Source organism: Doryrhamphus excisus, linkage group LG5, assembly GCF_037039965.1.
Source record: "Doryrhamphus excisus strain RoL-2023G ecotype Guam linkage group LG5, RoL_Dexc_Guam_v1.1, whole genome shotgun sequence".
In the NCBI taxonomy this organism is placed as follows: domain Eukaryota; kingdom Metazoa; phylum Chordata; class Actinopteri; order Syngnathiformes; family Syngnathidae; genus Doryrhamphus; species Doryrhamphus excisus.
The window spans coordinates 3,261,654-3,276,189 of NC_136361.1; the positions used below are offsets into that span (position 1 = coordinate 3,261,654).

At 41.8% G+C, this 14,536-nt stretch overlaps 1 protein-coding gene across 2 annotated transcripts in view; it reads left to right on the forward strand.

Moving 5' to 3' along the window:
- The window catches only part of myripb (myosin VIIA and Rab interacting protein b), a 96,136-nt gene that overhangs the window by 37,268 nt on the left and 44,332 nt on the right, over positions 1-14,536 (forward strand). For both annotated transcript variants that reach the window (XM_058059354.2, XM_058059357.2), the window contains exon 3: positions 2,334-2,555. In XM_058059354.2, coding sequence (XP_057915337.2) covers positions 2,334-2,555 — 222 coding nt within the window. The remainder of the gene's footprint in view (positions 1-2,333; positions 2,556-14,536) is intronic.

Below are 14,536 nucleotides of genomic sequence, written 5' to 3' on the forward strand. Positions count from 1 at the left end.
CCCACTGTTCCGTGTTAGCTTGCCCAATTAAAGAGTGTCTTTTTAAGCAATATCAAGTGGGGGGGGGGGCACATATCTAATCCACGGCCTAATTGCTAGTCCCTCCAATATGTAATGCACTGTGGATACGGATATGAGTACAATGGTGTAACCGTAGAATTGGTATCAATCCCAGAAGAAGCTGCCAAGCAAGAAGTGTATGTTATTATAGCTCCAGCACCATGGACAGCACCTTTTTATATATGCAGTAAAACCCAGCAGATTTGCTTGTCAAAATGTCCACCGTTCAACTCCCCGGGTGGCTACGATGGCATGTTGAAAAGGGGTGGAGCTAAAGTGCATGGCCACGATGGCATGTTGAAAAAGGGGGTGGGGCTAAAGTGCATGCCGCTAAGGCTTTGCCGCGGGGGTCTTGCATGTTTAGTTTTTTTTTTTTTTTAAGCCAAAGCACAAAGTAGAAATCTGCTTTGTCCATTTAGAGCTTTATCTCCACTTTGATGACCCTAAATAATACAAATATTTTTATTCAGGCACGCTTGTTCGTGTTGGCTGGACGAATGAAGTACTATGAAGGACTATGTACTATGTTTGGTATTGCTTTGCCATATAAACATAAACATAAACATTCCCATTTTGATGCATGGCGCAGCAACTGTTTGTTTACTTCTTTCAGGATATGATACATAAATGTTAGCATTGTCTCCCCCCCCCCCCCCCCCTTATGCCGGCTGTGCATCTCGTTAATATTCTACATCTAATGATGCATAAGAAATGCAATCAGGGGCGGATGTTCTAGAGGAGCGACCTTAATAACTTATTGAAGAGGGAGATTGCGCTGCAGACCCCCGGCACACATACCGTCCCTTGCTGACAGGTGCGGAATGGCTTTTCCTTACTTCCTTACTTCCTTTTCCCTTTACGTAGCAGCATATGTTCTGCACGGACTGGGAATCGGATTTGCAGCCTTTTTACGTGACTTTTTTGGCGTGATAAGGTGCGGAGTGAGTCCTTTAGCTCGTGTATCACGATCACCGCTATCTGGAGGGACAGCTTTGTTAGCGAAAAAGGCTTTGCTACACATCTTAAAAGGAATCCCGAAGCGCTATATTAAGCTAGCACACCGGCACTAATCTTAGCACTTGAGCTCACATAGCTATGCTAACATGTTTCGCGCCGTTTGTGCCTTTTTTTTGGTTGAGAATGACTGCTAAATAACCCACCATGGGGGCAAAAAAAAGTGGCTAGTGCCAGCAATTTGATAAAGTGATAAACGGTATTGAATTCCATCTCTCCAGGATGTACAGGAAGTCCGCAAACAACAATAAATTTCTTTTTATTTCAGTTATTTTTCTTTGTTTTCTGCATTTAAACGTACTTTGGTACGTGACAAAAAAATTAAAAATAAAAACAAGCAAATAAAAAAACAAACATAAAATCAACTGTAGGGGTGCTATTTTCATGCCCAGAGGCCTCTAATAATGTTAAAAACGTATTTAAACAGAACAAATATTCATTCGTTCATTTTCTACCGCTTGTCCTCACGAGGGTCGCGGGGGGTGCTGGAGCCTATCCCAGCTGTCTTCGGGCGAGATGCGGGGTTACACCCTGGACTGGTGGCCAGCCAATCCCAGGGCACATATAGACAAACAACCATTCACACTCACATTCATACCTATGGACAATTTGGAGTCGCTAATTAACCTAGCATGTTTTTGGAATGTGGGAGGAAACCGGAGTACCCGGAGAAAACCCACGCATGCACGGGGGAGAACATGCAAACTCCACACAGAGATGGCCGAGGGTGGAATTGAACCCTGGTCTTCTAGCTATGAGGTCTGCGTGCTAACCACTTGATCGCCGTGCAGTTTAAAAAATTAAATTAAATTAAAATAATAAACCATAACCCATTTTAAGAAAGCAGGAAGTGAACAAATGTAACAGTTACTGATTGTAAAAGTACCAGATGGAGGGGTAGGATTTAATAAGCTTTGCTTCTTCCTACTCCTTTCGGACATGTGGAACTCGGAACTGATTGCCTTAATTAATAGAAGTGGCACACTCTCTAGATTGAGGATGCTGGGGGGGAGGGCGTGCTTGACGGCATGACGGGGGGGGGGTCTTCCAAGCCGAAATGCCAGCCGAGTGAAAGACGGCAAAAACCAGGAAGCTTGTCAAATCCCCACGTTGTACATTTTTAATTTGCCACAGCGTCTCTCCGATTTATTCCACATCGCCGTCACATTCTACCTCTTGACCAGATGCTCTCCTCCCTCCTCTTTTTCGTCCCTCCCCCTCTCTCTCTCTCTCTCTGCCTCTCTCTCTCTCGACTCCAGCGAGATGAAGCAGGAGCTGGCGGAGGAAGGCAGCAGATGCTCCATCCTCTCCAAGCAGCACCGTTTCAACGAGCACTGCTGCATCCGCTGCTGCGCGCCCTTCACCTTCCTGCTCAACCCCAAGCGCCGGTGCCTGGACTGCCAGTACAACGTGTGCAAGACCTGCTGCGCCTACAACAAGAAGGACAAAGCGTGGCTGTGCTCCGCGTGCCAGAAGGGCAGGTTAGCATTCACACACACGCATGCGTTTGTCAAGGGGGGGGGTGCTTTGACTCTATTTAAAGAAACGGAGGGGGGCGCACACACCAAGCATGGGTTTGTGACTTTTGACATTTCCCACTGAAAGTGTACTTGAAGTGAAAGTGCTTTGATGTATTTTGCCATAAGAGGTTGCATAATTAGGCGTTAAAGACATGTAAATGTGTGTGTGTGTGGGGGGGGCTACCCCAACGCCTTTGGGTGTTGCATTAGTGCTGTGACTCCACGCTGGTTGGGGTGTAACGTAAACGTTAACGACCTCATGCCAGTTATCTTATTATATATGCGAGGTAGAGGTCAAGCTGCAGATGCTTTCCAAAAATGTGTCAGTAATTTTTTTGTTTTTTTTTTTGGGGGGGGGGGGTATTGAGTTAGTGCCCCTGCCCCCCACCCGAGGGAGGTGTCGGCGGCATGATTTGATGATGTCAAGGTTCGGTTTTTGGGATCCGCCCCTCACACACCTCCGTCTCCGTCTCTCGGTGTCATGTTCTCATTAGAGGTTTCGCCTTTAGACCACAGATGGGGGGCCCGATGTCACAACACTGCCGCGGACCAGCATCATGTAAACGCAGCACTTATCATTAGCGCATTAAGCGGGCTTAAATCCGCTCTGAGCATGAATTACTCTCTCTCCGGGCGGAGTTGTGTCATCGGAACTGGTGATTTTGCAGCTAGCAGAAGGGTATTTTGGCTAAACGGATATTAGCACACTTTCCAAAAGATGACCGGAATTAGGGTTTTAAAATTAGGGTTTTATTATTTATTCAGGCAAAAAAAATTTATTTCACACATAATAAAATACACAAAATTAAGGTCTAATTTTGGGGGTATTTTACTATTTATAAATAATTTTTGTATGCCATGATTCTTTTGTAAATTTTCATGAAAATTATTGCCTAAAATGCGTCTCAGTTTTCATCCTGTGCCCAAAGAATCCCACTCAGTCAGTCTTGTCGTATTATTAAATAATAAACTTAACATAAAACGTGTTTTCACCTCCCACCCAGAGGTCATTGCCCCCCATCTCCATACCGTCATCACCGGTTGACTCTGTACTGTCTCTTTGTATGTTTATTGCATAAGAGGAAACAAAACACAAAGGTCCAAACCAACAGTATCCAGTATCGCTTGGACACGATGAACATCCAGCAGCAACACGACATTTTGATGAAAAATATACCAAAGCGACCGACCTAAGTCTAGGTTATTAGTTCATTGTTTCCTTCTAGCTCAGGGGTGGGCAAACTACGGCCCGGGGGCCACATCCGGCCCGCCAAGTGTTTGAATACGGCCTGCCCAATCTTTCCAAAGTATTTCATTTAAACTCAACATACAACCTGGCATCATGGCCTGAGCCAACCTTTTGATGGTTTTATCAATTTCGTTTTTTGACATGGTCTGTTGTTTACAAAGTGCTCCTGAAAAAAGGGACACAAGCACATAATAATAATAATAATAATAATAATTATTATTATTATTAGATTATTATAATTATTATTAGAACTATTATGATTATTATAATTATTATATTAATGCTAATTATTATATTAATTATATATAATATTGTTATATTTGCATATTTTACATAATAATAATATAATAATTATTATTTTAATTTTATTGTAATTATTATAATATTTTATTATTTTTAAAATATTTAAATATAAATATAAAATAATAAATAATAATAGCAGATTGCATGACAATTTTTCAGATACAATAATACCAGGTGGACTGTTACGTGTAAAATATATAGTCTCCCCCCCCCCCCCCCCGTAAATTTTGTCATATCAATGCGGCCCGCGAGTCAAAAAAGTTTGCCCACCCCTGTCCTAGCTCATTGTGAAGTGAGAGCCCACTTTGACGTCCTTCTTGTCTTTTATTTCCTGTGTACCGGCGGAGTAGTATCGCTTTACACTGTACTTTCAAGCCAAATACTTCTTGTAAAAGTACTGGAGGCGGGCTTCCATAGGTTTCTCAGTCTCAAAACGCTCCTCTTTCAGGAAATAGAAACATGCACTATTGCTTGGATACGATGAACATCCAGCAGCAACGCGACATTTTGTCATTTTGATGAAAAATATACCGAACCGACCGACCTAAGTCTAGGTTATTAGTTCATTGTTTCCTCCTAGCTCATTGTGAAGTGAGAGCCTTTGACGTCCTTCTTGTGTTTTATTTCCTGTGTACCGGCAGAGTAGCATCTCTTTTCACTGTACTTTCAAGCCAAATGCTTCTTGTAAAGGTGTTCCTTCAAAGAAGTAATCAGTGAAATGATCACTGCAAAGGACAGCACTGGAAGCGGGCTTCCATAGGTTTCGACTTCTCTGCACTTGATTCGTCCATTTTTGTCTTAAAACACTCCTCTTTCGGAAAATAGAAACATCCAGTATCGCTTGGACACGATGAACATCCAGCAGCAACACGACATTTTTGGCATAATGGCTATTTTGATGAAAAATATACAGAACCGACCTACCTAAGTCTAGTCTACTAGCTCATTGTGAAAAGAGGGAGAACTTGGTCATGTGTGGCGCCATAAAGGAACGTAATTTTGCTTTAAAAAGTCGAACAATATCAAAGATAATTCCAAACAACATACAGTATAAGATATTTAAGCTATGTTGATGAATCATGTCAGGGACCCTTTTAAAGATGGTGGTGATAAATGTTTTCATAATGAGGCCAGACTGCTCGTGCGTCCTACCCTATCCTACTGCCCTTTCCTCCCTACCGCTGCCCCCCCCCCCCTTGACCCCGCGGCTCTCATCTCGCTTAATCATCTGCTCTTTCCCTTTAACGGTCCCCACGCCGCTTGGAGCTCAGGGCCAAAACAAGAGTGGAGGCAAAAACTCTTCATTTTCCCCTAAAAAGGTTCGGACTGAACCACTGGTGTGTGGAGGTGGTGCAGTCGTTTTATTTCCACAGCACCTTAACCTCCATCAGCGGTCCAAACAAACCTAAATCCAATCAATTGTTCTTCTCGAGCTCCTCATTAAGGCAATTAAATCCAATCCATACAAGTGTGTTTGCGAGACTAATGCGTATGAGCGATGTGTGTGCTACGGTTACAAATTCTACTCTTGCTGGGAGGGATCGCACTCGTGATGACGGACAGCCGCCGCATATAAGAGAGAAAGAGACACCATTTGGTCTGTTCCTCTGGGAACGAGAACATGGCTTTCAACATACAGATGATGGTTGCAGAGTCATGTGTTGTGTGTATTTGTCCTAATTTAAAACAGAGTGGTACCTCGCTTTTTTTTATTACTGTACAAAACAGGAAGTACAAAAAAATAACACATTCATTTTCTATGCTATTTAATCCTCATCACGGTGGAGGTGTATGCTGGAGCCTATCCCAGCTATGATGAATGTGAGTCTGTATTATGTTTTTATGTGCACTACATTGTGTAATATAAACATAAAATAAACTGTAGGGGTGCTATTTTCATGTCCAGAGGGCTCTAATAATGTTAAAAACCGTATTTAAACAGGTTTTCTGTGCTCCAACTATGAAAAAAAATTCATTCATTTTTTTTACCACTTAGTGTCCTTTGCAGTGATCATTTCACTGATGACTTCTTTGAAGGAACACCTTTACAAGAAAGTACAGTGGTATATATTCATCAAAATCCCAAAATGTCGTGTTGCTGCTGGATGTTCATCATGTCCAAGCGATACTGAATGTTTCTATTTCCTGAAAGAGGAGTGTTTTTAGACGGAGAAACCGATGGAAGCTTGCCTACAGTACTTTTCCAACAAAGGCGCATTTGGCTTGAAAGTACAGTGAAAAGCGATACTACTCCATCAGTACACAGGAAATAAAAGACAAGAAAGACGTCAAAGTGACATCAGGCTCTCACTTCACAATGAGCTAGGAGGAAACAATGAACTCGGTTCGGTATATTTTTCATCAAAATTCCAAAATGTCGCGTTGCTGCTGGATGTTCATCATGTCCAAGCGATATTAGATGTTTCTATTTCCCGAAACAGGAGTGTAACCTATAGAAGCCCGCCTCCAGTACTTTAACAAGAAATATTCGGCTTGAAAGTACAGTGTAAAGCGATACTACTCCGCCGGTACACAGGAAATAAAACACAAGAAGGACGTCAAAGCTACCGCAGTCATGTCTTGTTTACATTAATGTCTTCGAAACATTATTCCATGATAGCGACAAGGCTGCAAAGCATAATACGTGTTATGTAAACATCTTTTCACAGCGATATATCATGGGGGTTGCCACGGCGACAATATATAATCAAACAGGCTATAAAAACCCCATTGAGAAGCCAATTTAAAACAATAATTGAAGGACAAGCAACTCCAGAGTTATTTATAATTATCATTCTGTACAAATAAAGCGACCAGTCTTTTTTTTATATATTTTTTTTCTGGTTTGCTTTTCCTCTTCTTGCATCAGATAATAATTCATAATCTAACTTGCTTTCCCGACTTTCTCCAACCGGCAAAGTCCCCAATTTTTCCACATTTACATGAGAGACGCTGCACCCGTCTGTGCTTAATCTGCAGAAATGGATGGCTTTGTGCCTGCACGTATACGTTCTTCAGGCTGTGGAATAATGCAATTATATGGCCCAGTGTGTGTGTGTGTGTGCATGTGTGTGTGTGTGTGTGTGCATGTGCAGAAATGCCAATACACTTAGTGGGAAAACCGTTCTTTCTATCCCATAATGTCACCGTAAAGCCTGACTGTGAGTGGGAGGGATTACTGCGGCACACTATTGAAATATATACTACATACATACATAAACATGCGAGATTGTATTGCGTAATACAAATATAAATGGGACTATAGGGGTGTTATTTTGTGTCTAGAGGGCTCTAATGATGTTAAAAACAGTATTTAGAAGTTTGTGAACACGGTTTTAATGCTAGAACTGATTGTGTAGGACTATTATGTTGGGTCATATGAGTGTACAGGTGACTATAGGGGTGCTTTTTCATGTCTAGAGGGCTCTAATGTTAAAAATTGTATATAGAAAGTTATAGACAGATTTCTATGCTCAAACTAACTTATTATCTGCTTTAGTGGGTAATAAGAGTGCAAAGGTGACTATAGGGGTGTTATTTCACGTGTGGAGGGCTCTAATGATGTTAAAAACAGTATTTAGAAGTTTGTGAACACGATTTTAATGCTAGAACTGATTGTGTAGAACTATTATGTTGGGTTATATGAGTGTACAGGTGACTATAGGGGTGCTTTTTCATGTGTAGAGGGCTCTGATAATGTTAGAAATCTTATTTAGAAAGTTATAGACAGGTTTTCTGTGCTCAAACTAACTTATCTGCTGTACTGTGTAATAAGATTGTAAAGGTGACTATAGGGGTGTTATTTCACGTGTAGAGGGCTCTAATGATGTAAAAAACAGTATTTACAAGTTTGTGAGCAAGATTTTAGTGCTAGAACTAATTACTAACTGGGTAATAAGAGTGCAAGGGTGACTATAGGGGTGTTATTTCACGTGTAGAGGGCTCTAATGATGTCAAAAACAGTATTTACAAGTTTGTGAACAAGATTTTCATGCTACAACTAATTACTAACTGGGTAATAAGAGTGCAAGGGTGACTATAGGGGTGTTATTTCACGTGTAGAGGGCTCTAATGATGTCAAAAACAGTATTTAGAAGTTTGTGAACAAGATTTTAATGCTACAACTAATTACTAACTGGGTAATAAGAGTGCAAGGGTGACTATAGGGGTGTTATTTCATGTGTAGAGGGCTCTAATGATGTCAAAAACAGTATTTACAAGTTTGTGAACAAGATTTTCATGCTACAACTAATTACTAACTGGGTAATAAGAGTGCAAGGGTGACTATAGGGGTGTTATTTCACGTGTAGAGGGCTCTAATGATGTCAAAAACAGTATTTACAAGTTTGTGAACAAGATTTTCATGCTACAACTAATTACTAACTGGGTAATAAGAGTGCAAGGGTGACTATAGGGGTGTTATTTCACGTGTAGAGGGCTCTAATGATGTCAAAAACAGTATTTACAAGTTTGTGAACAAGATTTTAATGCTACAACTAATTACTAACTGGGTAATAAGAGTGCAAGGGTGACTATAGGGGTGTTATTCACGTGTAGAGGGCTCTAATGATGTCAAAAACAGTATTTACAAGTTTGTGAACAAGATTTTAATGCTACAACTAATTACTAACTGGGTAATAAGAGTGCAAGGGTGACTATAGGGGTGTTATTTCACGTGTAGAGGGCTCTAATGATGTCAAAAACAGTATTTACAAGTTTGTGAACAAGATTTTAATGCTACAACTAATTACTAACTGGGTAATAAGAGTGCAAGGGTGACTATAGGGGTGTTATTCACGTGTAGAGGGCTCTAATGATGTCAAAAACAGTATTTACAAGTTTGTGAACAAGATTTTAATGCTACAACTAATTACTAACTGGGTAATAAGAGTGCAAGGGTGACTATAGGGGTGTTATTTCATGTGTAGAGGGCTCTAATGATGTCAAAAACAGTATTTACAAGTTTGTGAACAAGATTTTAACGCTACAACTAATTACTAACTGGGTAATAAGAGTGCAAAGGTGACTATAGGGGTGTTATTTCACGTGTAGAGGGCTCTAATGATGTCAAAAACAGTATTTACAAGTTTGTGAACAAGATTTTAACGCTACAACTAATTACTAACTGGGTAATAAGAGTGCAAAGGTGACTATAGGGGTGTTATTTCACGTGTAGAGGGCTCTAATGATGTCAAAAACAGTATTACTAGTTTGTGAACAAGATTGTAATGCTATAACTAATTACTAACTGGGTAATAAGAGTGCAAAGGTGACTATAGGGGTGTTATTTCACGTGCAGAGGGCTCTAATGATGTCAAAAACAGTATTTAGAAGTTTGTGAGCAAGATTTTAATGCTAGAACTAATTACTAACTGGGTAATAAGAGTGCAAGGGTGACTATAGGGGTGTTATTTCACGTGTAGAGAGCTCTAATGATGTCAAAAACAGTATTTACAAGTTTGTGAACAAGATTTTAATGCTAGAACTAATTACTAACTGGGTAATAAGAGTGCAAGGGTGACTATAGGGGTGTTATTTCACGTGTAAAGGGCTTTAATGATGTCAAAAACAGTATTTACAAGTTTGTGAACAAGATTTTTAATGCTAGAACTAATTACTAACTGGGTAATTAGAGTGCAAAGGTGACTATAGGGGTGCTTTTTTATGTCTAGAGGGCTCTAATGATGTTAGTAATTGTATTTAGAACGTTATAGACAGGTTTTTTTTCTATGCTCAAACTAAATTATCTGCTATACTGAGTAATAAGAGTGTAAAGGTAACTATAGGGGTGTTATTTCACGTGTGGAGGGCTCTAATGACCAGTATATAGAAGGTAAATATTCGCTTTATAAGGAGCCAGTTAATCCGAGGATTACTCGATGTGATGGAATTTCAACTCTACTTCCGTCAATCGCAATTTGATTGGAATTCCACTTCCTGTTTGTAATTTCAATTAAAATTCATGGACTTGGGTTGGAATTTGCAATGTTGTGTGTGTGTGTGTGTGTGTGTGTGTATCACGCATCGAAAGTGTGACAGGAAGCGACACGGCCCATGTGACCCTGTCATGGCAGTATAACACAATAGCTGTCATACACAAGACTGCACATTAATTAAATCATAGTTTATGGGTAATGGAGGCCAAGTTGCCGGAGGGGGAGGGGGGGGGGGCAGTGGTATTATTACACAAGCTGAAAAGCACATAAAAATAAATAGTTTATTCTGGTCGTGGCATAACACGCACGTGATATTATTCTCCCAAGGAGCAGCTAGTGCCATGTCCGCGTTGTCTCCGGCACTTCCTGTTTCCACAAATGCCCTCTTCTAATCACGAGGTTCCTTCAACCCGTTGGAGCATCCGTGAGGAAGACAATAAACGCATCCAGATTGTTTGTGATTAGCCGCTTGGCACCTTCCACGGCGTTCCCCGCCACACTCTCCAAGCACCACACCAGCCCCTCTTGTTTACACGGAACTCGTCACCGCTAAATTTGTACGGCACGCCATAATCGCCGTGCATCATTTGGTGGTCCATTGGAATGGCGTTCCCATTCCCGTACTGTCTCCTGTACAAAACTCCTACCGCCCTACAGAAGTTGTTTAAGTTAGTAAGTCAACAGCATCTGTTTTTCTTTACCCCCCCCCCCCCCCCCCCCTTGCATGCGGAATGATGCATTCCATCCCTCAAGGGGTTCCACTCCAGTCGCATTCGGATGCCGTTGTTTTCTTAAGACACAGACAAGCCCCTGCAGCCATGTCTTTTTCGTTCACCTTCAGGGGGGTATTTTTATCAGCGCCAGCCAGCGAGACTCTCGGCGCTCTCGGACCAACAAAGCGGCCCCCGCCGCCTACGTCTCAACTTGAATAATTTACATGTCTGCGTCCTGCTCCTCGGTTCCCACTGTGTGCTTGCCTTGTGTTTTTATGGCTATTTACACTCGGCAAAACAAGGTATTGCCGTTCTTCACTGTGCCTTTAAATATTCCGGGAGCTTCGTTAGAATGTGATTGATGCCGTTTATATATTTAGGATTCAAATATATTCATTAATTAATTGTCTAAATCGAGCTTTTTTTAAGAAAAAATAAAAATAAAATGAAGTAAAATACAAATATAAGGCATTAAAAAACAATGACAGTGCTCCACACTGGTCACTAGGTGGCAGTATTGTTCTGTAACTGTAATCTTTGGTGAGACACACAAGCACCAGACTTGATCGCGAGAACAACAAACCGCTTTAAATGATCTCACAACCCGGCACAATAATTTTCCAACATGGGCCGTAACCCAAGATGAATTCTTAACCTCCAAATTCACTTCCTGTCTGCCCCCCCCTCCCCCCAATTTAGCGCCCCATCACTGCCGGAACACATCAGTACACACAAGCATGAGTCTTATTGATGTTTAATTTTCTCTTATTATAGCTACCATATTGGTTAATGGGAGTGTAAAGATGAACATAGGGGTGTTATTTCATGTATGGAGGGCTCTAAAAATTTTCTATGCTTTAACTAGAACAATGAGTTTTATAAATAAGTGAAATTCACTTACTATGTTTGGGTGTGGAACCATTTACCCTGATAAACGATGGATTCCTGTATGGAAGTATTGTGGCAGTATTGTTCTGTAACTGTAATCTGTGGTGAGACACACAAGCACCAGACTTGATCGCGAGAACAACAAACCTTTTGTTGGCGCTTTAAATGATCTCACAACCCGGCACAATAATTTTCCAACATGGGCCGTAACCCAAGATGAATTCTTAACCCCCAAATTCACTTCCTGCCCCCCCCCCCCAAATTCAGCGCCCCATCACTACCGGAACACATTTTTACATCAGCACACACAATCATGAGTCTTATTTATGTTTAATTTTCTCTTATTATAGCTACCATTTGGGTAATAGGAGTGTAAAGATGAACATAGGGGTGTTATTTCATGTCTGGAGGGCTCTAAAAATTTTCTATGCTTTAACTAGAACAATGAGTTTTATAAATAAGTGAAATTCACTTACTATGTTTGGGTGTGGAACCATTTACCCTGATAAACGATGGATTCCTGTATGAATGGCAGTATTGTTCTGTAACTGTAATCTGTGGTGAGACACACAAGCACCAGACTTGATCGCGAGAACAACAAACCTTTTGTTGGCGCTTTAAATGATCTCACAACCCGGCACAATAATTTTCCAACATGGGCCGTAACCCAAGATGAATTCTTAACCCCCAAATTCACTTCCTGCCCCCCCAATTTAGCGCCCCATCACCACCGGAACACATTTTTACATCAGCACACACAATCATGAGTCTTATTTATGTTTAATTTTCTCTTATTATAGCTACCATAATGGGTAATAGGAGTGTAAAGATGAACATAGGGGTGTTATTTCATGTCTGGAGGGCTCTAAAAATTTTCTATGCTTTAACTAGAACAATGAGTTTTATAAATAAGTGAAACTCGCTTACCATGGTCGGGTGTGGAACCATGATGGATTCCTGTATGGAAGTATTGTGGCAGGTGGTGGCAGTATTGTTCTGTAACTGTAATCTTTGGTGAGACACACAAGCACCAGACTTGATCGCGAGAACAACAAACTTTTATTGGAGCTTTGAGTGCTCTCACAACCTGGCACAATAATTTTCCAACATGGGCCGTAACCCGAGCTGAATTCTGATCCCCCAAATTCACTTCCTGTCCGCCCCCCCCCCCCCCAATTCAGCGCCCCATCACCGCCGGAACACATTTGAGTCTTATTTATGTTTCATTTTCTCTTATTATAGCTACCATATTGGGTAATAGGAGTGTAAAGATGAACATAGGGGTGTTATTTCATGTCTGGAGGGCTCTAAAAATTGTCTATGCTTTTACTAGAATCAATCAGTTTTATAAATAAGGGAAGTTCACTTACCATGGTCGGGTGTGATAAACGATGGATTCCTGTATATATCTTCATCTTGGGGGGGGGCTAGTGCTTTGATATCAATTCTCCACCAAAATGGTGGGGGCTTTTCCTAAATAAGAGCCTCGTTTCTCTTTGACTAGCTATTTAGATTCCACAACCGGACATCGTTGTTGGAGCGTGGAACGAACGAAAGCCGACCAATCAGAGCCGTGCGATCCGCATCATCGTCGTGACGCTGCACCAATAATTGTTTGCAGTCTAACGTTGCGACTACTTTCTAAATCCCGTCAGACAGAAGTAAAACCTTTCTTTCCTCCCATTCCTTCCCGCTTCATCATGGCCTTATCCCGCGGAGTCGATCGTAACTCCCGGTGGCTATTTCGGAACACTCATGCGCGACACAAGACACGCCGCCGCACGCCCAGTGCGCCGAGCGCTTAGCTTGAGACAAGCCGGGCGTTTAGCTTTGACCGCGATCCATTTAAATGCCTTGCTGTGATTTATTGAAACAGCCCGAATCGTACGCGGTGTTCTGTGTGAAAGGCTTTGCTGGGAGCTAATTGGCTATCGGCTTCGGAGCGATCCGTCTTTGTCCTTATTGTGTTTCGCCGAGAGTTTGTGTGTCCTCGGCGTGAGACCCCCTGCGCTCCACGATAGCGGACAAGGTTGTGTAGCGGGTGATAAATCACTCCCTATCCAGGTAAACAAGAGAGAGGGGGCGGGGCGTACATGTTTTGCTCCTGGCGGGTGTGTGAATTTCATCAAGCGTATAAATAGCGCTTGGCATTTTCCAGATCTTCCTTGGTGAGCCGTTTGTGTCTGTCAGGAAGCTGGTCGGGCTCCGATCTGGGATCCGACGCTCCACGTGATCCGGGTCATTCTGTGGCTAGCGGCGCTCAGGAGAGTGATTGGAAATCTCATGATACTTAAAGCGGTTTACGCTCTAAGTTGGATGCCGGGGGTCAGAACAGAAGCAAGAAAATGTTAAATGTGCTTTAGCGGAATTAAAGAGCGACTTCGTTATAATGCCTTTTATAATCTGGACATTTTTCTTGTCCCGTTTTTACTATCCATTGTGATCTTCGCAAGGCGCTTCATGTTGCTTTCGGAAAGCGACACTCCAGAAGGCGATGGCGGATCCGACTGACGGCACGTATGCAGGCTCGGCCTCCTGGTGGGCGTGCTTAGTCCCATTCAGAGCTCTCTAATGGCATTGATAACGTGTGATAATGGCTTTTTAATGGACTACCAGCAATGCATTATCTGGGATTCACTTAAAGCTTGGAAAAAGTCACCGATGCACGAGGAGAGTAGCGCTTCCTCGGAAAACTCTGGTGCCTTTCTTCACACACTGTAGCGTTTTTCCTTGTCGGTTCATCTGAAGCTTGTATTTTTGATTAACGGAGGAAGTGGTTAGGGTTCAGACAAGACAAACACATGTAGACAAACACACAAGAAAAAAAAAACGCATCTCAGCTTTGTGATGTAC